At 38.7% G+C, this 26,865-nt stretch overlaps 4 protein-coding genes and 1 pseudogene across 6 annotated transcripts; 1 reads left to right on the top strand and 4 right to left on the bottom strand.

Moving 5' to 3' along the window:
* Positions 1 to 5,428: 5,428 nt before the first annotated feature.
* Positions 5,429 to 7,931, top strand: LOC148695299 (uncharacterized; annotated as a pseudogene).
* Positions 7,932 to 8,417: 486 nt separating this feature from the next.
* Positions 8,418 to 15,649, bottom strand: LOC137717977 (protein RRC1). Of its 3 annotated transcripts, none has more exons than XM_068457504.2 (18): positions 15,427 to 15,649; positions 15,162 to 15,250; positions 14,915 to 15,050; positions 14,692 to 14,737; positions 13,479 to 13,557; positions 13,242 to 13,394; positions 12,732 to 12,851; positions 12,445 to 12,610; positions 12,067 to 12,176; positions 11,828 to 11,908; positions 11,518 to 11,739; positions 11,270 to 11,328; positions 11,063 to 11,147; positions 10,839 to 10,976; positions 10,461 to 10,685; positions 9,557 to 10,356; positions 9,303 to 9,469; positions 8,418 to 9,110 (listed from the first exon to the last, which is right to left on the bottom strand). In XM_068457504.2, exons 2-18 carry the CDS (start codon positions 15,234 to 15,236, stop codon positions 8,797 to 8,799), a joined length of 2,976 nt encoding a protein of 991 aa, XP_068313605.2. In that variant the 5' UTR covers positions 15,237 to 15,250; positions 15,427 to 15,649; the 3' UTR covers positions 8,418 to 8,796. The 3 variants fall into 3 exon arrangements, with proteins under 3 accessions (XP_068313605.2, XP_068313606.2, XP_088554943.1); XM_068457505.2 differs by having other exon boundaries at positions 13,497 to 13,557; XM_088698817.1 differs by lacking the exon at positions 14,692 to 14,737 and having other exon boundaries at positions 13,497 to 13,557; positions 15,427 to 15,626.
* An 875-nt stretch (positions 15,650 to 16,524) lies between these two features.
* On the bottom strand, positions 16,525 to 18,719 carry LOC137718033 (enhancer of rudimentary homolog). Its single transcript, XM_068457553.2, has 4 exons — positions 18,581 to 18,719; positions 17,940 to 18,033; positions 17,036 to 17,156; positions 16,525 to 16,882 (listed from the first exon to the last, which is right to left on the bottom strand). The coding sequence occupies exons 1-4, from the start codon at positions 18,581 to 18,583 to the stop codon at positions 16,792 to 16,794; spliced, it is 309 nt and encodes a 102-aa protein (XP_068313654.1). The 5' UTR covers positions 18,584 to 18,719; the 3' UTR covers positions 16,525 to 16,791.
* A 610-nt stretch (positions 18,720 to 19,329) lies between these two features.
* LOC137716926 (Major facilitator superfamily protein) lies at positions 19,330 to 22,106 on the bottom strand. Its single transcript, XM_068456275.2, has 4 exons — positions 21,324 to 22,106; positions 20,632 to 20,733; positions 20,305 to 20,475; positions 19,330 to 20,110 (listed from the first exon to the last, which is right to left on the bottom strand). Exons 1-4 carry the CDS (start codon positions 21,978 to 21,980, stop codon positions 19,511 to 19,513), a joined length of 1,530 nt encoding a protein of 509 aa, XP_068312376.2. The 5' UTR covers positions 21,981 to 22,106; the 3' UTR covers positions 19,330 to 19,510.
* Positions 22,107 to 23,464: 1,358 nt separating this feature from the next.
* Positions 23,465 to 26,340, bottom strand: LOC137717281 (putative glutathione peroxidase 7, chloroplastic). The gene is made up of 6 exons (XM_068456590.2): positions 25,911 to 26,340; positions 25,435 to 25,511; positions 25,244 to 25,305; positions 24,802 to 24,920; positions 24,538 to 24,705; positions 23,465 to 23,862 (listed from the first exon to the last, which is right to left on the bottom strand). The coding sequence occupies exons 1-6, from the start codon at positions 26,178 to 26,180 to the stop codon at positions 23,833 to 23,835; spliced, it is 726 nt and encodes a 241-aa protein (XP_068312691.2). The 5' UTR covers positions 26,181 to 26,340; the 3' UTR covers positions 23,465 to 23,832.
* Positions 26,341 to 26,865: the final 525 nt, after the last annotated feature.

Here is a 26,865-nt window from a genome sequence, read left to right as displayed (position 1 = left end):
AGTTAGTAAACTGTCAAATACCAACAATTGGTATCAGAGCCAGAATACCATTCTGGCAGGTGCAGCAGTTATGGCGTCCAACTTAGTGCAACTCCAAGTTCCCACATTGAAGAAAGAAAATTATGAAAGATGGTGCATCCAATTCAAAGCATTGTTTGGATCACAGGAGCTATGGGAAGTTGTCAGTAGTGGGTATGTTGTACCCACTGCCGAGTAAGAAGCCGTATATACTGCGGATCAAAGGAACACTCTCAAGGACTTACGAAAGAAGGACCAAAAGGCGCTGTATCTTCTATACCAGGGTTTGGAAGATTCAACGTTCGAGAAGGTTGCAGAAGCAACAACGAGCAAGCAAGTATGGGATACACTCAGTACAATCTACAAAGGAGTAGATCGAGTCAAGAAAGTGAGGTTACAATCACTTCGAGCAGATTTTGAAACTGCTCATATGAATGAAGGGGAGAGCATCTCCGACTATCACTCAAGGCTCATTGTGATAGTAAATCAGATGAGGAGAAATGGCGAGAGACTCGATGAAGTACGAGTTGTGGAGAAGATACTCCGGTCACTCACATCTAAGTTTGAGCATGTGGTGACTGCCATTGAGGAATCCAAGGATTTGGAGGTGATGAGCGCAGAAGAGCTACTAGGATCCCTCCTAGTTCATGAGCAACGCATTCAGAAGAATGCAAGCCCCACAACGCTAGAGCAAGCTTTGGAGTCAAAGTTGAATATTGACAAACCAAATAAAGGTCGTGGGCAGTGGAACTCACGCCGTGGGAGCTCATCCAACCGTAGCCGAGGACGAGCCCGAGGAAGAGGTCGAGGCTATGCACAAAATCAAGGTCAGTCTCAGGAGTGGAGATCTACTCGAGGAAAGGCGCATATCCAGTGTCACAACTGTAAGCAATATGGACATTATGCCAATGAATGTTCACATAAAAATGGTGAGCATGTCAACATGGCAGAATCAAGTGGAAATACTGATGAAGAACTTACAGTCTTACTAGCACACCATGATTCCAGTAGCCAACAAGATGTTTGGTATTTGGACTCTGGTGCAAGCAATCACATGTGTGGAAAGAAGGAGTTTTTTGCCGAACTCAAAGAAGGGGCCTATGGATCTGTAAGTCTTGGTGACTCCTCAAAGTTGCCAGTTGAAGGCAAAGGGAAAATCAAGATCATCCAGAAGGATGGAAGACAAGAATACATCTCCGATACCTACTACATACCAGGTATGAAGAGCAACATTCTGAGCATTGGTCAACTGCTCCAGAAAGGGTACATTATACATATGGAGAACATGCTTCTCACTCTCAGGAATGCAAGGAGAAAGCTTATTGCACGTGTTCGAATGTCAAAGAACCGGATGTTTCCGTTGAATTTGAACACAAAGATTGGAAGCTGCAACATCGGTGTAATGGAAGATGAGTCATGGAAATGGCATCTTCGATTTGGCCATCTTAATTTCAATGGCCTAAAGTTGCTGTCAAGTGGAGGAATGGTTCGTGGTCTACCCCAGATTGAAGCCACACGCCAAGTATGTGAAGGTTGTGTGCTTGGCAAGCAAGCACGACTATCGTTCCCTGTTGGTGATACATGGAGAGCAAAGACACCACTGCAGTTGGTGCACACAGATATATGTGGTCCATTGGATCCCATGTCTTATGGAGGTAATAGGTATTTTATTACCTTCATTGATGATTTCAGTAGAAAGACTTGGGTCTATTTTCTCAAGGAGAAGTCAGCTGCCCTAAAAATTTTCAAGGAGTTCAAGGCACTCACAGAGGCAGAAAGTAACCACAAGCTTGTGGCTGTGAGATCAGATAGAGGTGGAGAGTACACCTCCAATGCTTTCCAAGCATACTGCAAGGAGCAAGGAATTAGGCATCAACTTACTGCTGCCTATACCCCACAGCAAAATGGGATAGCCGAAAGAAAGAATCGAACCATCCTTGACATGACAAGGTCCATGCTTAAGGAGAAGAATTTGCCAAAAGAGTTATGGGCAGAAGCTGTAGCTTGTTCGATTTATTTGTTGAATCGATGTCCAACAAAGAGTGTCAAGAGGATGACACCACAAGAGGCTTGGAGTGGATACAAGCCGAATGTTACACACCTAAGAATTTTTGGGTGTGTTGCATATGCTCAAGTTCCAGAAGCCAAGAGGAGGAAACTTGATGATAGAGGTGAGAAGTGTGTGTTTGTGGGCTATAGTGAAGAGTCCAAGGCATACAAGCTCTACAACCCACTAACTGGCAAACTAGTGGTTAGTAGAGATGTCATCTTCAGTGAGGAAGAGACATGGACGTGGAACAACAAAGAAGTCAGTAAAGAGAAGATCGTCTCCACTGATTTTGAAGAACCAGAAGTTGTACCACCGATTGAGCAACAGCCTGCTCAAACAATCACAACAACTCCAGTGCACAGAATTGCAAGGAGTGGTCCTACATCTAGTGAGGAAAGCAGCTCCTCAACTCCAGTGAGGTTAAGGAGTCTCACAGAGATTTATGGACAAGAAGAAGAAGAAGAAACCAACCTTTTCTGCTTGTATGCAGACCACGAGCCTTTCTCATTCAATGAAGCTGTGGAAGAAGATTGTTGGAAGAAAGCCATGGAAGAAGAGATCCATGCCATCGAGAATAATGACACTTGGGAGCTGACAAAGCTCCCACCAAATCAGAAGGCTATTGGTGTCAAGTGGGTTTACAAGATCAAATGCACTGCAGATGGGAGTGTGGATCGATACAAATCAAGGCTTGTAGCAAAGGGCTACAAACAGAAGTATGGAGTGGACTATGATGAAGTCTATGCTCCAGTTGCGAGACTTGACACGGTAAGATTGCTAATATCTCTTGCCGCACATCATAAATGGAAAATTTATCAACTAGATGTCAAGTCAGCCTTCCTTAATGGAGTACTTGAGGAAGAAGTGTACGTGGAACAACCGGAAGGCTTCCAAGTACAAGGAGAAGAAGATAAGGTGTATCGTTTGAAGAAGGCTTTGTACGGCCTCAAGCAAGCACCACGAGCTTGGAACTCAAGGATCGACAACTACCTTCACCAAAATGGATTTCAGAAATGTCCATACGAGCATTCAGTTTACATGAAGAATGGTGAAAAAGGGGAGTTCTTAATTATTTGTCTCTATGTAGATGATTTATTGTTTACAGGAAACAATGAGGCAATGTTCCATGAGTTCAAGCAATCCATGTTCAGTGAATTCGAGATGACTGACAATGGATTAATGTCATACTTTCTTGGCATAGAAGTGAAGCAAGAAAGTGATGGTATCTACATCTCTCAACAAAGGTACATGAGAGACATATTGAAGAAGTTCAATATGGACAAGTGCAACACTGTCAATACCCCAGTCGCAACTGGATTGAAGCTGTCCAAAGGAGGAGAGGGTGAGTTTGTAAACTCAACAGTGTACAAAAGCCTCGTTGGAAGCCTAAGGTACCTTACAATCACAAGACCTGATATAGTTTATGGTGTTGGACTCGTGAGTCGATACATGGAAACACCAAGGGAGTCTCATTGGCTGGCCGCCAAGAGAATTTTGAGGTACATAAGAGGTACTCTAAACTATGGTCTATTTTATAATTTTGGTGAAGATGCAAAATTATTTGGTTATTCAGATAGTGATTGGGGAGGTGACCAAGATGAAAGGAAAAGCACAACTGGCTATGTGTTTTTTCTAGGATCAACAGCTTTCTCATGGACTTCAAAGAAGCAATCAATTGTTGCTTTGTCATCATGTGAAGCCGAGTATGTTGCTGTAGCCTCAACCGTGTGTGAGGCAATTTGGTTAAGAAATCTGTTGAAGTCAGTGTGTCATCCACAAGTGGAATTGACTGTGATTCACGTAGATAACGTGTCTGCAATCAAACTTGCAAAGAATCCTGTTCAACATGGAAGGAGCAAGCACATTGATACCAGGTTCCATTTTCTAAGGGACCATGTGAAGCAAAAGACAATTGAACTTGTCTACTGTCACACCAAGGAACAAGTGGCAGACATCTTCACAAAGCCATTGCCAATTGAAACATTCCGGCTACTGCGTGAAATGCTAGGAATGAAGGCGTTTTGATTTGAGGAGGTGTGTTGGAAATTCAAATCAAAACAGGTTGCTGCTAGCTATTGTTGAAAATCAATGTCAAAGTTAGGCATGGAAAGTTAGGCAATGTTAGGTATGGTTGAATAAAATTATTAGGTGCAATTAATGTGTTTTGTGTGGTAATAAATAATCTTAGTTTAATCATTTGATTTGCTATAAATACCCAAGCTCTCAAGCATTGTAAATCATCCCATCCCACTTCCAATTGTGAAGAAGCTTGTAAGCTTTCTTATTCCAATAGTTTGTAAACCTTTTTCATATATCAAAGTCCAAGTGTTTTGCCAAAGCTTGTTGCTTCCCTCCTTTCTCTATTTCTTTCTTTGTCCAATTTTATTTGAGAGTGCAAAGTGAAAGAGGTGTGATAGAGTTTGTAAACTTATCACCCACATATTTTGGTATTGAGTTAGTAAACTGTCAAATACCAACAGAATGGGCGTAAGCTAATTCTTGATAATTTTACTTTTTCTATACAACGATGGAGGAAATATTCTAATTTAAGGGGAAATGAAATTGGACAAAGTCGCACAATAAGCTAGCTATTGAATACAAATTAAATGTAAACATTATACATCTTGTCATCTATAGGAGTCAAATCTGATCCATTTCACTCACAAGTAGTTTTACTCAAAGGAAATCCCATGGACCCAATTTTATTAAAAAAATTCCTTTTCATGGGTTAAGTTATTATGTTTTCTGATTTTTGACGGCCGATGCCTGCTATTATAATTTTGGATACGGACATTGTCACAGTAAATATCCCAAATTCGAATTCGGAATTTCACCTTCAATTACTGTGCTGCATTGTTAAAAAAAACAAGGAAAAAATGAAGCTTTTAAGGTTTCCAGAGCTAAAGATTTCAGCTTTCAAGTTTTCGCTCATTTTTTCCTTGTTGGGTTTAATGAATTTTCCATAAATGTGGCAAATTGGTTGTAGATTCGTTACCGGTGTAGCCAAAATGCCGCTGCGTGGTGGTACAATTCCACTAAAATGATAACACGTATATCTATTTTTTTCATTAATTTACTCGTATCAATTTTGTCGCCCTCCTATATTATAACACGTGAACGATGTGCGGTAATGACGAGTGTTTCGGGTAACACTTAAAAATTTTCTCGCAGCTTATCCTGTTGAAATTCTACTGAATGTGCCAATGTAAGCAATTGGGTTTTGATAAATTTAACATTTTCATTAGAAGAAATGGTATAAATGTTGTGCTATGTATGCCAGTGTTGATTGGAGAAGGAAAAATGGGTTGCCAAACGGCAGCAAGAGAGAATGATCGGTCGAGGACATATTGGACAGCAACGATGGAAAGCTACTTTATTGATCTTATGTTGGAGCAAATGCATAGAGGAGCTCGTGTTGGCCATGCTTCTAACAACCAGGTCTGGACCGAAATGCTCAGCGTGTTTAATGCACAATTCGGCTCTCGTTGTGACAAAGATGTTTTGAAAAGCCGGTATACGACTTTGTGGAAGCTGTTCAATGATGTGAAGAGTCTTCTTGGTCAGGACGGGTTTTCTTGGGACGAAAGTCGTCAGATGGTGGTAGCTGATGAATACGTGTGGGATGCTTACAACGAGGTGCAGTTCTTTCCCTACTCTCGGTTATTTGTATAAGTATGTTCTGTGCTGTGAGTACGAAACAACATTGAATGCATGAAGGTTCAACCGGATGCACGGCCTTACAGAACTAAACGAGTGTTGAATTTCAACGATTTATGCTTCATGTATGGGTAGATACAGTCGATCAAGCCATGACGTAGACTTCGATGATGAAGTTCAAGGAGTAACCACGGGTTTGTATCATTTCCTTGTCATGAACCTAAGACCAAGGTTTGCGTTGTTGTTGGAATGTACAATGTACGATTGATGTTTCAGTTTAAGAGACTAGTGTCGGGAGGTTAGTGTTTGGTAGTGTGCTGTTCTCGTGCTTGATGAGCTGATCCGGAAGCATATAGAACTCGTTCTTTTGTATCTTGAGAGGAAGTTCCTGGTCAATCTTCAAAATGGTAGACATTGTTGCAAGTAGGTGATCTGCTTACTGTTAGTCATAGGATAAGCAAAACAAGTATCGATGGCCTGATCATTATTTCTTTTTTTATATATAGCTTTTTACGTTGTTATATGACTGAGTTATAGACAGAGGATGGTCGTACTATGTTTTAGAAATGTAGTCTGTCCTGTCGCGTGAAATGTCTGCTTCTTTTTCCTTTGATTTTGTTTCCGGTCCCTAAATCTTGCCAAGAATGAAGGATTACTTCAAGTCGATCTTTGTTTCTGTACGGGAAGGAGAGGGGAGCCAGACTCCAACTGTCAGTGAGGACATATTGGACACCAATAATGGATCCTTACCTCCTTGAGTTGTTACAAGACCAGGTTTACGGCGGAAATAGACTAGGACAAACTTTCATAACTCAGGCTTGGGTAGACATGGTTGTATCTTTCAATGCACGATTCAAATCTCACCATGATAAAGATGTTTTGAAGAATCGGTTCAAACATGTCCGAAAGCAATACAATGACATCAAGATTCTTCTTGAGCACGATGGGTTTTCGTGGGATGAATAACAAGAAATGGTTGTAGCTGAGGATAGTGACTGGGATGGTTATACAAAGGTAAGCTTCTCCTTCTTGATTAACTCAAAAGTTTGTTAGTTTCCTGCTACTTAAATATAATGCATGCAGAACCATCCTGATGCTCGATCATATAGAGTTAAAACTATACCAGGCTACAACAAATTGTGTGTTATTTTTCGAGAAGAAACTTATGATGGAAGATACAGTCGTTTGGCGTGCAATTCAGATCCATATGGTGAATTAGCAGATTTTGAGGACTGGTATGCTATCGTTACTTTCTCAAAAGACAATTTAGTTGATGTTTGTATCCTCGTGTAGATGGGGAGAAGAATGACATGCCCTACATGCCCGTTATTCCCTTGACGTTAGATTGGACACCGGCAATGGACCGCCATTTATTTTATCTTATGATAGACTAGTTGCATCGTGGGAACAAGGTTAATCACACATTCAGTGAGGAAGCATGGGCTCAAATGCTTGAATCATTTAATATGAAATTTGGACTTTAGTGTGACAGACACGCTCTAAAAGATCGATATGTATGCTTGGTGAAGCAGCATGACTACACCAGCAGTCTTCTCACTCATAGTGGATTTATGTGGGATGAAACTCAACAAATGATAACCGCTGAGGATGACATTTGGGAAGCTTACATTAAGGTGTGTAACACTCTCCAGTTGTTTTTATCTTGATAACTTGTTTATGTGTAGAACGAACCGACCAAGTTGTTGTGTATGACATGTTTGCAGGAACCGACCAACCTGTTATAGCGATTTGAGCAAGATTGGCGTAAATAGAAAGTTCGACGGAAAATTCAGTAGGCAGGGTGTTGGAATGGAAGCTGGCCCTATTGTGTTCGAATTAGAGATGAATGGAGCATCAGGAGATCTGCAATTGTTAGCCGAGGACATTGAAATATCCGATCAACAGAGAAAGCGGCCAACTGTGGCATCACCAAACACGGGACACTCCAAACAAGCACAGAAAATGGGCAAGGATACGCAAAAGTCTCCAACGGAGATGGTAGGTCGGGTTGCGAAACTCGTAGACAATGAGGAGAAAAATAACTACACATCAATGGAAAAGGCAATCAATGCACTTCAAGCTTCAGCAGATATGGATGATGATGCGTGTGGTCTATTAGAAAATGAGAGAAAAGCAGACATTCCTGGCCTTGGCTGGGGCGCTGCGGAAGAAGTGGTTACTGAGGAAGCTCCGTCCGCAGTCCTAGCTTTTAGGGTTTTCAGTGTAACACTGTTCCACATTCTGGTTTTTTTTTTTTTTAGTCAAACAGTAGATTTTATTAGATTAGATGTTAGGTTAGCTACCGACTGGTTCAAACCTATGCCGTCATGTAAGAATTCAACACCTTTCCACTACTCTGATAAGGGGCCACTGCCTGTTTCACATCCTGGTTAGGGTTCAGGTTTTTTGCACTGTAAGGTTACTTATTTTCTCTCAAAGCCTTGAGCATGCTAGCAAATTCTTTCTCCGTTGATTCCATTCACATGTAAAACCTCTGCAGTCGGAAAGCACCGAAAATTCAAGTCCACAAGCCGAAAACAAATCTGAGTCCGATAGCGGAATGACCATAAGCACCAAGAAATAGTACATCAATAGGAAACCAAAACGAAGCTTTGAACTCGAAACTAAACATTCACATACATTTCAACTGTTGAGTTACAGAAAACTGCAATCGGACGCGGTAAATTTGAACTTCAGAAAAACAAAGGTAAGATTTTGATGGCTTCATTTGAGATATTAACCACTCACTGCTGGTGGATTACCAAACCAGTACCAAAATGTGGCACTACAAAAAGCAATGAAGACGCGAAACCATTTTATAATTACCAACAAATATTGGTTAACAAGAACAAATTCCTGTTACAGGATGTAACTGATCACTAGAAAACACAGAACATGTTCTGCAACACTTGGAACCCAAAGAATTCTTCTTCCATCAGACGCCTGCTTAACTACATCTTGGCCACGACATTGCTTCATCTAGAAACATTGTACCACGATTCCAAAACGACCCAAAGGACTCAAATTTTGGAAATTATCGATTAGATTCCCGACTCTTTTTCAGGATAGACTCATTTCATTCTTCTCCTCCTATCCCTGTCTCCTTCCCTGCTTCTATCTCTCTCATGGTCATCCCTGTCTCTACTTCCACTCTTCTCACGATCCAGGTCCCGGCCCCTCCCCCTATCAACTTCAAAATCACGAGGTCTGTCTCTGTTTCTATCCCGCTGCCTTTCCCGGTCTCTGTCCAAATCATGTTCCCTTTCCCGATCTCTGTTTGATGATCTTTGTAGTGGACTATCACCTTGGCTTCCACTGCGGTGCCGCTTTCTTGAAGCATCACGAGTATCGGCATCCCGTCTGTCCCTCTCTGAGGATGTTCTCTCTAAAGAATACAAAGGGGGGAAATTATGATACAAATCAAGCATTATTAAAATTTAGAAAAAAAGAAAAGAGAAACAGTACTTCCAATAAATGTCACCATCTCAGTCCAACGTTGTACCCAAATTAATAACACCTGAAACAGTCTGAACGCATCTCAAGGCATATGTATTGAGTTATTAACTAAAGAACTTACTACTCCCAGAAGCATATTCACTGGAATCTGATAATCCATATTCTGATTCAAGCCGTTTCCGATGCATTAAAACCTTCCTCTCAATTTCTTCAAGATTTTTTATTCCCTGCTCCTCAAAAGATTCACGATATTCTATCAAAGCGACTTCCAAACGTCTCAACTTTTGTCTGCAGTAAAACAGTCAAGCAAAATATAAGTAGAATTTCGTAAGGTTCCTAAAAACATTCTTGCTAAACAAATGAAACTAGACACACCTCTGCTCCTCACTAATTCCACTGTCAGGTTGTGCTTGAATGCTTGCATCAGTTGCAACCTCCATCTCATCAACTTTACTTGGACCATCACCAGCATTTTCACTTCCAGAAGATGAGTAGCTTAACCCAAGACCCCGAGCCTGCTTTTGTTCGTCGTCACTATCATCATCCTCTCGCGCCCATTTAGAAGCTGGTAGAATAGGGTCACTCTTTTCTTTCTTTGTAAAAGCTTTTAGTTCAGGCTGTGGAATGGGAAAGGTCTGGGCCAAGGGTAGGGAACCCTTCCCTTGAGACTCTCTCTCATCCTCTACATAACGATTCCATCCAGACGTTTCCACTGGGTCTGGTTCAATATTCCTTTCTCTGCGGCTACTTGAATTTCTAGCTGAACTTGAATGCTTCTGAGCAAAATTCAAGTCATCATCTAATTCATAGCCCCTTTGTTTTTCTGCTTCTTCAAGACTAAGCAAACGTGCAACCATTGTTTCTCGACCACCAACAAGAGACAATCCATTATGTCTGCAGCGTCTTTCCAACTCAGCTAAGGGAAGACTCATTAACTCCCTCATAGCTGCTCCTTTGCCCATTGCCAAAGCAGCATCTTGATTGGTTTTAGTAGCATCACTTGCATCTTCGGAAGTGGTCTTTTTGTCTATTTCAGGCGCATCACCACATATGGAGTGAAAGGGGACCACATGAGAGTTCCCAGACCGAAGAAAAGTAGCCCGTAATCCATTCACGTAAGCGTCTGAAAAAAGAAACCAGTCCGACCATACTTGCAATACTTTCAGAACTCTTTCCTGCAGATTTTCAAGTAAGTTCAACAAATGATAGAAAAAGAAAAGAAAAATAAAATATATACAAATATATTTACTACAGCAGGATGAAACTATCATTATCATACCTTAAGGGCCTCAGCAGTGATCCTTCCTGTTATGCTACGATACAAATCATTAAAGCTCTCCATTATGTCTGGTAATGAAGCTTCAAATTTGGTGCGGTATGCAGATGCATTCTTTACCGGAGCACTGCTATTGTGAAGCACATCAGAGACAAGCATGAGTCTTGCTACTTTGGTTGGGATAGGGGTCTCCTTAAGAGTCAAAGATTCTGTAAGAACTTCAACTATCTGCAACACAAAAACAGTCTAAGAAATGTGTACACGCGGAACTAGTCCTTTCTTCCATTTCTTTTCTTTTGATACTCCCCACTGGTTAATACATCTCTGGTAATATCGTACAGTTGAATAAGAAACTGATAAGTGACTATTCTCAGAATTTACCTCCCCAGCTGCATCAGCATTGTCCAATGCAAACCCCATAGCATCCTTTATCTGACTCCTCTCTAACGTTAATGCACGTAACATATCTTCAAATTCATCCCTCTGTGAATCAGTAAGTGTTCTTTCTGGCTCTACACGCTGTAATATTAATGCAAAGAAAGTTGCACTATGAGAAAACATACAAAGTAAATTCATCCGGCAAGTGCATGTGACAAGACACTTACCCTGCTTCTTCCTGCAGCATATGTTGTACCGACCTCTTTCTCATGTTCTGGGCTTTTTGCTGTTGGCAGAGGTGGTGGAATCCATCTAGAGAAAAAAAATAGATATACAGACAGATCAGTATTATGGTCCAATGCACCAACTTACTGCCAACACCTATGGTTCAAAATAACTGAGTCACAGAAGGAGGTAAAGTAGGTTTGATTTACCTTCCACTACCAGTAATCATAATGAAAGGTTCTGTTCGCCACCTTTGTAGAGTATCACCCTGCATTCACAACATTAATGTAAATCTTCAGTCCCATAGATTACAGATATTTTATATGAAGAAGCTTCAAGAAGCAAAAGCTAAGATCACTCAGCAACCAAATGACAGACAAGCTTAAGTCTTTTTACCGAACTGCCTAGGAATCTAATGCATGTGCAATTGTGCATACATGTAGAACAAAGGATATACCTGAGCAAATGAATAGAGTCTCCAAACATAGTAGGTGTGCTCTTTTGAGCCAAGTTCAAACAAGAAGTTGAAAAGAGGATTCCCTCTACCTCTCTCCATAATAGCCTGTTCAAAGGCACATCTACCATCCAGAACATACAAAGCCATTGTATCAATCACATGGCGGAGGTGATCATCCACTGGTGGAACGACGGTTATATCAGGAACATTTGGAGTAAGAACCTATTGACCAAAAACACATCCAAAGATTGGCAAGATTGCAATATTGGACAAATAAAAATGGTGACTACAAAAGAACTAGGCAGCTTACCAGTTCAGAATTCTGACTAGGAACAGAAGTGACAGGCGGGCCTGATGAACCTGATGGACCAGACAAGATTACAGTGGACCCCTGTCAACCAAAAAGAATGTTAGCTTCAATAATCCATCTTAAGTGTTAAGTAATGCTGAAAATGTCAAATCCTTATTGCACAAATAATTAGCCAGAAAACTTCAAATTTTAGGAGAAATAAACAACAGGAAAAAAATTACAATGAAAATGAAACAAACCTCACTCCTGATGGCCATATGTCCTGGAGGGGGAGCAGGTAGAGCTTGTGATGGTAAAGCAACAGACTTGCCCCACCCAATCTTCAACTCGTACTCATAAACCACCACTCCTGCATAACAAACTTTTTTGTTAATAACTTTCCTATCCTTCATTCCTCAGTAAATAAAAGTTTATAGGATGAGGAAATAACATCGACTAGCAATTTGTGGAACAAAGTCAATTTTATGAGATTAGTAGAAAGTTTATAAACCAAGCAACATGAGATCCAAATAAGGAGATAACTTTATCTTCACAGAGAGAACTCAGATACATATTCAAAACATCTACCATGATTAAGCCTCAGGCCCTCAATTGTATGGTAACTGAAAATAACCAACCTTGCATTTCATCTTTCGCCGCCTGTCCATCAGCTCTGTTCATGAAAGCTACAAAGCCACAATTTCTTTGGCGCCTTCGCTCCTCTTCTGTCCTAGGCCACATTATTTTCACACTAGCAATAGGCCCAAATCTTCCAAAAGTTCGCAAAAGAAAATTTTCATCAACCTAGCCATATGAGAAACATATAATAACTTAGAGTGGCAAGTTCTTTGCATCATGTGTAAAAGAGTACTAAGTCAAAACAAACCCTCGGAAAAAAAAAAAGAAGAAGAAGAAGAAGACAAACCTTTGGCGAAAGATTTCCAACGTATAGATTAGTAGTTTGTGGATCACCGTCATCAAATGATCCAAGAAGCTTTCCACTTGGATCAAATTCATCAGGAAGTTCATCAAAGCGACTGGATGGCTGACAAGGTATGGCTTAATGAATATATGTTTTTATAAAGAAACAAGAAAACATATGATGCCAAGATAAAAGATCTATATGACATAGAGATAACGTAAAGATGTAATAAAACACAAAACAGAAATTTTCATAGGAACCAACTAAATAATAACAGTAAACAAAAATAAAATGTAATTCAACAATGAAAAAGTTTATTTGCATGTATTCATTAAATCAAAAACCTATTAATATAACCAGGCTCAAATGCTACAACAACAAGAAAAACATGCATTGAGAACTGCAAAAGTCATTTAACCAACTCATAACAAACCCATGCTAAAGTGAAGATATACCATCCAACTCACCATTCCTAGAAAATTGAAAACCAGAATCAATTAGGGAAATACGTACTGTAGAATTCTCAATCTGCCGCCCATCATGCCAACTTTCACGCTCTTGATTTCGCCTCTCCCTCATCTCCTGCTCACGCTTCAACTCTTCCATAAAATGATCTATGTTTCGAGACTTTCCTTTTTCTTTCTCCCTCGGTCTCTCCTCCTCCCTCTGCAGTGTGTATGAAGAATATTTTGAATCGATACACAATTCAATTTGATAGTATTGATACTAAGTATAAACAAAAGCTATTACCTCTATCAGGGTACTAACCTTCTTCTCAGATTCTTTCCCTTTGGATGCCAAAGGTGGTGGTAAGAAAGATGGAACATACCTGCAGAAGATAATTTAATAGCAAATGTGCTTGTTATCGAAGCTCTTTTCCAGGAAAATGATTATTAAAATACATAGAAAGAAGTATACCAACAACTACTCAACCATAGCTTATTCCTAACCAAGCCCCTTCGACAGCTACCTTAGAGGGGCTGTTTGATTACTCCATTCTCAAATACTTTTACGTTAAAATGACAAAAGTAAAATACAGTGCGGAAACATGTTGCCAAATGAGTTTTGAGACGGTCCCTTAGAAAGTAAGCTTACAACAAAAACAAAAACAAAAAAATCAACGATCTACATCAGCTTTAGTTCAGAAATTATAAAAATACACCATTGAAAACAACAATGGGCTACTGTTTCTCACTGCTTCTATAGAAAAGAAAAGTATATAAAAGCTCATCCAAACCGGGCCAAAACTTCTGTTGTTTCTAAGAGATAATGCAGTAACTACAGGTGAGCACTAGCTCTTCTCACTTAAAACGAAGTATAAACGGTTTTGAAGCCTAACTTCTGGTTTTGCTATTGACTTGGACAACATTACACTGAAGCTCATGAAAGAAGCTATGTGACTACTGAATATGTCGCCAAACAGGTTCATATAACATTGAGAACAGAAAGAACACTGTAGATTTACACAGTTAAAATTTCCGCTGGACAGAACAACCATCTGACTCTGACACCAACACAGAGTGCAGAGCAACAGAACTGACAATGTTTCATATCAACCTAGCATTTATATGAGTTTCAATCATAGTACAGAACTTCAACTATATGACACCACCCCCTAATTTAGTATAATATGCATAAGAAAATGTATATGTAGATATTATACAAACTAGAAGTATACACTTACTTAAAACATTCAAGAAACCCAGAGATTGGCAACGCATTCAATGAATAATTGCAAGATCACAATACATTTTACCAAAAGAAGAGTAAAACAGTAGGGTTGATTAATCTGAAATTGATTATTGAAAATCATCATTTTCCACTTTTCTATTTTGAACACTAACAACTTAAAAAAATACAAAATCCATCCGAGGATATTAAACCATCACCATAATAAATTATCCTAGTTATGATGCCTTATCAAAGAGTATTGCAGCATGGCTAATCAAAAGCATTTCTTTACCTACTCCCCTTCTTTGGAACAGATACCCCATCTTTGGACTTTTCACCTGCGATCCGCGAATGAATAAAAAGGTCCATACTTTTATTAATGTGTTCCGACAATAATAGAAAGCTATTTTACTTATCCATATTGTGAAATGGCATAGTATAAAAACAAAGCACTGAGAACTGTAACTATCAGAACTTGAACAGAAAGCAGTAAGTAGTTCTTCAGCTATACTAACCTTCGGAATCCGGCTTCACCTTCTCATTGGGATTGATTGTTCCTCCTCGAACAAAGGCCTTCGACCCCGGTGCGTTATCCCCTTGAAATGACTCCACAAACTCCGCATATAAGCGAGCTGTTTCATCCTCCGCTCTCTGAAACGAATATCGAAAAGAATAAAACAGTACTTTGTCAGTAAACCTCACTTCCACAGAAGCCAAGCCAACAAGCCCAACGAAGTTAATAATCAATGGCGGCAGCGGCACCTTTTTCTTTGCCTCTTCCTCCTCCCTGTGCTTCTGGAACGGAGTCTTCTTCCGCGTAATCGAGAACGAACTCATTTTTGCATCAGCTTCTGCAAATCAGTCCCACAAAATGCATCAAAATTCAACACTTTAACGTCAATTCACAAATTATCAAAAACATGAACCAAAATTTGCATACAAAATAAAACTCTAAACCATGCAGAGATTACCAAATTCATAATCCCTAATTTATTTAGCTCAATGGTCAGAAATCAAATCTGCTTACCGATAGAGTATGGGAAGGTTGAAGCTTTAATTCCTGCAAAGCCCTAACCCTACTGGTCCGATTGCGAATCCGCCCTCTCTCTTCTGCAAAACTGAAAACCGCGGAGGACGACGACTGTGAAACGCAGGTGGTGTGGATCAGAAATTCAGAAAGAGGCTCCGCAAAAGCCCTAGTCGTAAATACTGAAATATTTTGCCTTTTGGAGATAAATATAATTTGGGTCTTAATATTATTAGAATTTTGGAATATATATTCCAACCAAAAATGAAAATATAATTTACAACTCATATTTGATGACGAAATTACAAATTATATTAATCCAAAATTAAAATATAACTTGCATATCATAGTTGAACATCTTTCACCATTATAAAATGAAACGCCACTAAAATAATCAAGGTCTTGAGACGTTTTATATTTAATTTTTTTGATTTTTTACTATTATTAAGGAGACAAAGAGAGTTCAAAATTATATAATTTAAGAGATGAGTAGTTTCAAATTCAGAACGCATACATATAAACTCAATATCTTATTCACTAGAATATTAGATCACCCAATATCTTATTCACTAGAATATTGGACCATCTGCAACAATAGTCCCTCTTTAATGGTTTATTTGCATTTGGGAAAGAAAAAAGATAAGAATTCTCACCTTTCGTTGTTAGAAGAGGTAAGTTTCATCCGTTGATTAAAATAAATATATAGAGCTCGTTCGAAATCGTTTCTAAAATGACTAAAAGCCCTTTTAGTGAAAATAATTTTAAAACGAATCCTTAATAAAAGTCCGAGTAGATGCTGATAAAAAGACTTTAAATCCTTCATGCAAAGAGCACTTTAATACCCAAAATCAATTTCACCAAAAACGTTTTCAATCATTTGAAAAGCACTTCCAAACAAGCCGATAATTGCTAAAAACCATTACTTATTGTTTTTTGAGAAGGAAAACCACTACTTTTGAAAGCAATAGGTAATTTAGTTGTTTGGATTGAACTTCTAGCCACACTAATTAGACTTACTTTTGGGCATCTCCGTTTGAAGGTTAAACAGTACAAGATTCAGATATCATCACAGCCAGAGGCTTACGAAACAAAGAACAATTGCTCCGAAACGACAACAAACGTTGATTTTCATTTGAAACTTGGGCAAAGCCACCATCTAATTTTGAAGTTATGTGCACAGATAGAAAGCTTACAACACCAGAATAACACACAGACCGGATGAAAGCCAGGATAGTCGAAAGCCGGGTAGTTATACACTTCATATCTAAATCTCTTTAAAATCCGATTCAAGTCTAAAAATACTCCATTTCTTTTCCTTTCATTTTTGCAGATTTGCTACAGACCTAATCTGCAGCATCACTTTAGTCAATGTGCAAGTTTCTGCAGATGTCGAAGCGTCCGTTGTTTAATCCACTGTCTGTCGTATGGGAGATATCCCTGAATTGAGTGGTCATAACTGCAAACCAAAACCAGACAGAAGGTATCAGTTTCACACATAATTCGAACCTTTCTAACACCAAATCTGAAGATCATTGACATATTCTACAATATACATAATTTGGTGCCTATTTTGTGTGAGTTTTGTTGAGAGAGAGAGAGAGAGGCATACACTAAAGCACTCATGTCAGCAAGACCATCAATGAAATTGTAGAGATCTCCGATGTCGTAAGAGATATCTCTAATTGCTGGATTTAACTCCCTCAGCTTCCTCTCATATAGTCCACATATACCTATACACACCACAGCTTAACTTCTAGTCAATGCAAACAAAAAAATGGCGGTTATAACCACATTATATCTTGGGAGCCCTCCCACCCTTTTTCACCATGAAGTATCCAGCAGTGAACCAGGAGGGTTAAAAAACTCTCAGGAACATATAGTCAAACACATATATGTACAGACAAAAGAAGAAGAGGGACAAGGAAGAAACATGTTTTCTCTCATATCAAGTGGAAGTTTAATATGTACACGAACCATCATGTTTCACCGAACACAAATAAACTAATCAAAACACATGTCATATAGTAGGCTCTCACAACTTATAAACTCCCAGCCTAACTAAAATAAGTATCTCGGACAACTGCACACTCAATCATGACAGAAAGCACTCAAGCAAACTAATATTTCATTCATGTACCCCCACGTGAGTTTTATAAGCTCCAAGGTCTTCACTAGGAATCTGGATAAAGTACTGAGGCACTACCGATTACTAATCACATCCTTCAGTTTTCAAGAAAAACTTACTTACCTAATAGGTGAAAGTAAACAATTTTCTGCCTCTCTGGAATCACCTATACCCTTTCTTCAGTTTCATTCAAAAATCAGCAGTTCACAAGCATTTTTTTTTTCTTATACACAATGATTCCTTTTATGACACGATGAAGTAGTTCACAGTGTCAGAGACTAAATACACTTTGGGGTCGAAAGAATTGAAGAACGATAACAATGATAATGTACCAACACAATTTTATAAATAAAACGTAATCACAACAACAACCATAAATAAAACATACCATCCATTGCTTGACTTATAGAATCATAGTCCATAAATGTTCTACTTGCTTTGTTGTGAGAAGTTTGCATTAGAATGATCGTGTGCTTGTTCGCCTACATATGAAGAAAAAAGTACAATTTAGTCAGCAATTGAACACGATGGACGCATATTATGAAAGCACAAAAAGTACTCGCCAATCTAAAAACATCGAAATCATCATAAAACAAAGCATTATTGATATAACACCTGTATCATACTGTAATGCTTGACAACAAAGTTCAACAGCAAACTCACATTCACTCAACACGGTTTCAAATTCTAAAAACGTAACCTTTCGAAAAACCCACAAACCAGAACCCTAGCAGTCTGTTTGGTTTCTCAGAAAACAGAGAAAATAAAGAAAACCTGACATATTAAGGAAACAGAAAAAAGATTGCAATTTCTAAGCCTAAAATGCTCTGGTACTCTAATTTTGTCAAACCCATCAGAAAATTCCCATCAAAGCTTAATCAGTAAAAAACCTAGATTCTCAGTTTCCATACAAAATCCAATTTACAGAACAAAACCCTAATTTTGCATAAACTTATAAATGTAGAAATTGCAGAGGAAAAATTATAGAGAAAAGCATAAAAATGTTGGGAGATAAAGAAGCTAGATTACCATGTGAGAGCTGACAGTGACGACCCAAAAGTTTGCAGCAAAATTAGGGTTCGTAGAGAAGACGCGACAGCCGGAGGAAGAAAGGGAGTGGGAGAGAGTTGAAGAAGACTTTGACCAGGGTCTCTAGGTTAGGGACGCGTCGGAGTTGAGGGTAAAATAGACAATTACGATCTCGGTTGCGGTGGTCTTTTTGATGGAGAATTCAGACCGTTGGATTTGTTTACTTTTTCTTTTGTTGCAACAGTGAAAAGTGTTGTTTTTAATAGGAGAGGGGGGGGTGGAATGGAAAAATCGAAAGACTTTGGGCAGCAAATAATAAAACGAAAAAGTAGCTTCTTTTTTAGGGGTCAAAAAACGAAGGAAGACTTTGTGGCCTTTGGGATGGGGCAGGTCAACGCAAGTCAACGGGGTGAAAGGAGGTGATTGCGGATACAGAGCTGTGTGATGAGAGCAACTTTTACACCGAATACCATTAGGTGAATTCGTGTTAGTCGTAAAATATTTTAGACCTATATGATCTGCCCAAAATCCTTTGTATAGGACATTCGTCCATAGTTGAACGAACTATTTATGTACGTTTGTCTATAGTTGAACGAACTATTTATGTACGTTCGTCCATAATCAAACGAACCATATTATGTACACATAATATGGTCATCCAAAATTATGATCAATCTAATTGCTATAATAACCTTTGTCTAATAGTAATTTGCATCATGAATAGTCCATGGTATAAGATACACCGGGGATGAAAAAAGAATCCGAACTTCAGACATTTCTCAACATTTACAAGATAAGTACCCCCAAACCAAACTTGTCATGTAAATTTTTGTACAATATATGAGGCAGCGATTGCAATAATCATCACAAATCTTATATAAAACCAAGTTACGCTGGCACTACTTCCTCTCACCCAAAAAAATTGGGCACCTAAACTTCAATCTTCCCCTTCGATGGGACCAATTCCAAGCTCTGATCATCTACATCACTAAATTCAGAAGAATTCTTAGTCAAAAGATCAGAAGGAATCAACAGATCAAGCTGATCAGCCTTGGGAACCAAGAAAATCAAACCAATAGTCAAAAATCTCAACACATTTCTAATCAGAAGGGCCAGCCACAAGTTCGTAAAATTAGTCCTTGTGACACTCAAGGCATGAAGCACTGCTCCTCCACCCCATTTCGACGACAGCGAGCCAAGGCTGTCGATACACATCAACAGCGCGAAGAACGTGCCCTCGATGCCTAGAGGGCAGAGCCTCGTGCTCAGTACGATCATAGGCATCCATCGGATCTTGGTAACGATTCGAAACACGCATTCTTCCATGATCACAAAGAAGTAGTCGGGAATGCCTAGAGCTAGGTTCCACCTTAGGATGAAAGTTAGGTCGAGAAGTCCGGACATGGCGTAGAGGAGTTGAGCAAAGAAGACTAGGTTCCGAAAAGGGTAGTTTTTCAGAGTCTTGTGGTAGATCAGAACTCCTACTATCGAAGCCACTGCACCAACTGCATAAATCATCCCAACAAACTCCTGCTCATGGATAAAAATAGCTAATCAGTTAACAAATGATCCTAAAAAAAGAAGTCAACTGTAACTGGTGATGGAAATCGTTATTAGGACTCCAAAACAGTCGTCCTGAACTCTTCCGTGGAGAATGAGTATCTCAGAGTGCTAATAACAACTCTCGTTCAGCGAGAAATATTAATTTTGTTGTAGAGATTGACCTGAGAGAATGCAGGGCCAGCTGAAGGGTCAGTGTACCAATAAAAATTACCTTCCTGAGTGTTAATACTGAGGGCCAAGGAGAGGTACATGTAAAGGGAAGGTTTCCACACCTGAGGTAGTTTGATTGTTTTGTACATTCCGCTCATTGCCACTCCCACTTCTTCCACTGCCTGCAAACATGAACACATTTGTACTTTAACATGATCAAATTCGAGCTTTTCTAACAAGGAGGTTAACCCATTTTTGCACCGATCGACTGCCATGCACTGGCCGTATGATCGAGAAGACGCAAAATCGGTTAAAAGTGGAAGATTTAGATTTCTAACCTTCTTCCTATGAGAGTGAAGGTTGGTTGATCTTTGTTCATATATAACAAAGCCCAGAACAGTTAGAAAGATTGGTGGGATTGCCAAGAGACCCAATGCACCCTACAACACAAGACAACATGTCGATTTTTAAATTTTCATGAGTCGTTCTTGAAACTTGAAGGTATGTGGTGCACAAAACTATGCCATGCACGCACACCCATATATGATAAACAGTCAACTTTGCATAGTATCAACGATGTAAAACCTGTACAAGGAAAATACGTAAACAAAATTTTATTTTATTTGCAAATCACTGTCTCACACGTAAATACGATTACTAATTTTTCATGTTATGATTGTTATAAAGAAAAGACTCGAGCAATGTCCATAAGAGAAATACTAAAGAGACTCTCTAAATGTGAGACTCTCCATGGATTCATTGTCATTTAACAGTTTACCGTTAATTTTCATATTAGTAGTATAAAACATTGTGTAAAAAACATGAGGTAACAGAGCATCCATAGAGAGTCTCGATCGCTTTTGTTTTATAAGAGTCTCCTTAGCATTTATCATGTTCTTAATCACAGATTGACATGTAAGTATAAACTTTTCTTCTCGTAATTTCAGTAAGCTACTTTAGTATATGCGTCGGTTCACGATTTGCATATAAATTATGAAAAAATAAAATTTAAAAAAAGTAATCTTGGTACCTGAGGACCAAGATGATGAACAAAAAACCCACTAGTAGAGTACCCAACCAGAGCACCAGCAGAAGAGCAGAAACCACAAAGGCTCTGCAAATCCGAAGCCAACGACCGTATCTCAATACTATTCCGGGCTATACACGCGTCGATCGTGACATCCGCAATCGCCACACCTGCCGTGACGCCGATCAACCAAGTCAATGCCACCACAGCAGCCAAGTTCCCACTGAATGCAACCGTGAGAGCTGAAACTGTCCCTATAACTCCGGCCAGGACAAAATAAGGTCGCCTTCTGTATCCCCGGACTGGAAAAACGTCGGTCAACAAGCCCCAAACCGGCTTCATGAGCCATGGAATATAGTACAGTCCAATGTAAAGCTGTACAACAGAGGGCTGGAGTTTCTGGACGTCTTTCCAGTAGTAGTCCGTGACCACTTTGAAATAAGAGCCTGAGAAGCCCTGGCTGACTCCGTAAACAAGAACCACACCCAGGACAAAGGTAGGGTTTAGCTCTGAGGAGAGCATTTGGAGCCATTGGATTGGTTGTTGGAGGATTTGGACAAATGGGTTGGTGGGATTTGGATGGTGGTGACCGTCTTGATCATCGACGTATCGGTTTGAGGTGGTTGTTTTCTGGGTTTCTTGAGAGGAGTAATCATCCATTTTTACGTAACAGGGGGAGCTTGGATCTGGGGAAGGAGAGGAGGTGAGACTCTGAGGGGGCTCAAAGAAGAAAGTCTAATAGGTGACTGGGAGTCTACAAATTACGAGTGCGTCTTTTATTTATGTAAAAATGGTTTGTTTACGAGGGGGATTCGAACTCGAGTAGAAAAAACCAGACACGCATATTGAGAAAGTTAATTAATGACCCTACATGAAGTAATAGAGACACACTAGTAGGGCTTGGATGGAATAATATAACTAGGGAGTTGGTAACTGAGAAAACAAAGTCTGGTTTTGCAGCTTTATGTTTGAAACTTTGAATCATCAGAGAGTATTATATGAATAAAAATGTAAAAGTTCTAAAGACAACATTTAAGGCAAATTACTTCAAATTTAAAATGACTCCAAGCTTAATGTGTGACACGAACGGTAGAGAATAAAGTGAGACATGATAAATCGTTTTAAGGGGCAATTTGGGTCAATATGAGATCGATATATTTTTCGATCAAACTATCATCAGTGTTGTCAATGGCATTGCTGCTATATTACTGAAGAATTCGCCATCTTTCTTTATAATACTCTTAATCTTGATGTTGTACTTATTGTTCCTTCTCTTAACTATAATTTATTATCTGTTACTCAAATAATTGTTGCCTATATTGCCTTGCAATTTTTTGGCCTTCCTTTTATAGGTCATTCAGACTCGCAAGATAATTGGTTGTGGTATTAGGAAGGGGAAGCTCTACTATTTGGAGCTAACATCGAACAGTAGCCGAATGTTGACTCAAACTCTATTCGTGGATGGATCTCAAAGGGAGAAGAATAAAGCTTCGGAGGTTTGGTTATGGCATTGTCGACTTGGAAATGCTCTTTTCAGCTATTTACGGAGATTGTTTCCCAACCTATTTGTTAAGCATGATAATTCTAGCTTTAAATATGGTGTTCGTGAACTGGATAAAAGTGTACTTTGTTTTCGTCCAATTAAAAGTTCAGTTCTATTTATGATAATTCATTATGTATAGACCATCTAAAACTGCTACATTTGGTTTTGCTCGTTGTTTCGTTACTTTTATTGATGATTGAACATGTATGGCTTGAGTTTGTTTGATAAAGTCCAAAAGTGAAGTTACTCAGTTCCACAAAATGGTACAAATAAAGTAAGTCACAAAAACAGGTTCTCAAGAATGATAATGATGGTGAATATGTGACCTCTAAACTTCATGCCTTTCTTGATCACGATGATATTGTTCATCAAATTACATGTCCATATATTCCACAACGAAATAAGGTTGCAGAACACAAGAACCGTCAGCTTCTGGCGCCTGTTTGTGCTTCTTTGCTCGAGGCGCGTCTCCCGTTATCCTAATTGGGGAGAAGCTCTCACCTGAACTACATGTAATCTTGAGATTCTTAGTTTAGTACAATTTTATATAAATTAGCTTTTTTCTTATTGCTAGGATTTGTAATATCTTATGAATTCCTCCTTGAGAGATGAATAGAGACACACAATTATTCCAAAACAACACTCTTCTAGGAGTTCGTTGAGTACAGAAGGAAAAAATAAAATAAAATACTTGGCTCGTTCCCTTGGAAGTTGCCATTCCTATTAATATGCTAATCAGAGTTTGACACGTACATATGCATAAATTTTTCTATGTGTTTCTAATGAGTTATTTCCATACATGTGCTGCATGAAGGAGGCATGACTCATTCCAAGAAGGCGCCAAGCAGTGTTCAAAGATAAATCTACTGACGAGACGATATTAACTACAAAGCAGTATACAGGGATTTCCATATACACTCCATCTTCTCTTTACTGGTTGCCGCCGTGCATGTTGTCCAGCTCTTTCGCTCAAGCTGCGACCAGTTTCTGGATATCCTTCTGAAAAAATTTCGACAAAGAATCAGACCGGCAAAACAGAGAAGCTGAGAGCAGTTATTTGTAAAGAGAAGAGACTTTTATATTTTTTTTTGTTCATATTCGATACTCGAGTTACCATGCTGTTTTACTTCAGGTGCACACTAAGCAGAAAACGCACAAGTCATTTCGGCAACCAATATTAAGTTTCATGTTTTCAAGCTTCGCTTGTTGCTTTGATGTTGATGCTACTAAACTATCGCCTTTTCTTTCTCCGGTACCAGTGAAATTTAGTTCAGCAAACAGACTAAACAAAGCAACTACAAGATATAGTCTCTGGAGATTTACAGGACCATTCCAATTAGCATCAGTGGTTAAACAAAAATATTGGCCTTTATCATTCGGTAAGTTTCATATTTGATCGAAACAAAAAATGGGCTGTTACGAGGACAGGAGACCTGAAAACTATTTCACTTTATCAGTGTAATAGCGTAAATTCGAGTCTTGCTTGACCACCAAATCAAGAAGTTCCCTGATTCTAATCGAAAGCTCGAACAAGGATAAATGTAAGTTCCAAAATGCGGTCAACGTCTAGAAACATAATTCTAGAAAGCTAGGTTCCACCAAATCATCAAGTTCCCTAACATTTTCTTAGGAATCAATGAACTTACAAACCAAAATAAACAAGGAAATTCATACCTCAATTTGAAAAGGGGATGTTGTTGGTGGGTATCTCTCAACAACTTTTCCATTCTTGTCCACCAAAAACTTCTCAAAATTCCACTTGATAATGTCACCTAGAAAACCTCCTGCACTTGATTTCAGAAACTGGTAAACTGGAGCTGTGCTGGGACCGTTGACATCAACCTGTAATGCATTCTTAGTACTTCAAACACCCATATCCGTGAAAAAACAAAATTTCCAATAAGAAAGTAATGGATGGAAGACAGTTAAACTCTGCACCTTGTCAAAAATCGGGAATTCGGCTTTAAACCTTGTACAAGCAAACTGCTTGATTTCCCCATTTGATCCGGGTTCTTGGCCCCCAAACTGATTGCAAGGGAAAGCTAGAATCTCAAATCCTGCAAACCAGCAACTATTACCACCTTAGCAACTAAAAAAACAAATTCTCAATTAAAAGACTTTGGCTACAATGTTTCGTGGTCAAAGACGAATGAACAAATACAGCGCATTTGAAAGGCAATCCTCCCCACACACACCCACCTTGATCACCAAAAAGAAGGTGACTTGTGTGACAAGAAAAAGCACTCATCCTTAAGGATCTAACTCCAGAACTAATCCAAAGGATCTCAAAAATGCATATATCGAATCTAATGCCGATTTTTGCGGAGAACAAACTGTTAAGGAAACAGAAAAACAAGAATTTCGCGCAGTTGCAGAATACCTTGAGGTTTGTACTTCTCATACAAGTGTGACAGTTCTGAGTAATTTGAAGAAGTCAAGCCACTGAAATTCAAATAAACAAGTTTTGGTCAATTCACAAGCATCTCAAACTTTCAGTCTTCCACACAGAACTTCCGGAAAATTCGATTTACATATAAATAAATAGTTCAAACTCAATAAAGAAAATAATACCATCTTGAAGCAACATTGACAACCAAAAGAACCTTCCCCTTGAACTTGCTAAGAGGAACATCCTTACCATCAATATCCTACATTAACAAAATTTCAGATATTAGTAAAGGTTGCTCCTTTGCACCGAAAGGTAACGGGCTTGAGTCGTGAAAACAGCCTCTTTACAAAGCTGGATAAAACTACGTACAATAGACGTTCCCTTGCAAAGAAGAGCGTTTTTGGCTTGGGGTCGACCCAGACATTAGTGAAAAAGAAAAAAACCAACCACCTAGTTCAAATTGTCTAACTTCAGATTTGATTCTCTTGAACTTACAACATTACATGTATAAAAATCACCAAAAATCCCAGAAACAAAACTAAAAAACAACATAATTTCATCAAATAATTAGGGAAAACGAAAAAAGAAGCATTCTTTCAAGGAAATATTATTATTTTATATAATATATATATACACACACGCGCGCGCGAACACATACCTTGACAGTGAAATCATAGAGAGACCTTTCTGTAGCTGCTCTGGCATAAACACCCAAAGACCGAGATTTGATCAAAACCCCATTATAATTCTCCGATTGCAAAGACAACCCATTTCGGAAAAGTGCTGATTTAGAAGACCCAAATGAGGATTTGATCCAGCACGCCATGGGAGGGCATGAAGCTGAAGAATTCGAGCTCATTTTTGCTTTTGCCTTTGAAAAACTCTGTAAAGGTGTTGAAAAAGTTGCAGAGAAGGACTTGGAAGCCATTGTTTTGCTGGTGGGGACTTCGGAACTCGGTAGAAATATGGGACTGGTAAGCCGTAGTGCTCTTCCCAATATATAGCTCGTCGTGTGAATGTGAGAATCTCTGGACTCCCAAAGTCTTCCTTCTGTGGAAGGAGTTTCCACACGTGGTTCTTATTTATATATTCATTTGAGTAATGTTATTCGTATTATACCACATTTTTATAGGTATCCGATATGAACAGCCATATTATTTGAAAATTTTGTAAAATTCAAGAAAATGAAAAAGAAAGACTAATCTTATACTACAATCATAATTTAATTAACTAGTTTTTCTTAATTATTAGTTTATTAAATAATGAACTAAATTTAAAATTTTGATTAATTCAAATGATATGGTTGTCCACGTCAAATGCCACCTAAGATAATATGAAAATATGGTACAAAAATATGAATAGCATTACTCTATTCATTTTTAATTAAGTGGTTGTGTTTCTTTTTCGGATGATTTGTGTTTGGTTTTTTCTAGTTATTTCTCATCCTTTTTGGTGTTTAATTAGGTCTAGCGGCACCTTGTGATTATATTACGGTAAAGTGATAGTTTTTTAATGTTAATAAAATGTTTCATATTGTTTTTTGAAGAGTTTATGAGAAATTTTAGTCATATCAAACGTTTAATATTGACCCTACGTAAGAATCTTAATCCCTC

The sequence above is a fragment of the Pyrus communis genome, chromosome 8 (assembly GCF_041283825.1).
Source record: "Pyrus communis isolate YQ-2024b chromosome 8, ASM4128382v1, whole genome shotgun sequence".
NCBI classification, from domain to species: Eukaryota; Viridiplantae; Streptophyta; class Magnoliopsida; order Rosales; family Rosaceae; genus Pyrus; species Pyrus communis.
This window is presented reverse-complemented; position numbering and strand designations above follow the sequence as displayed.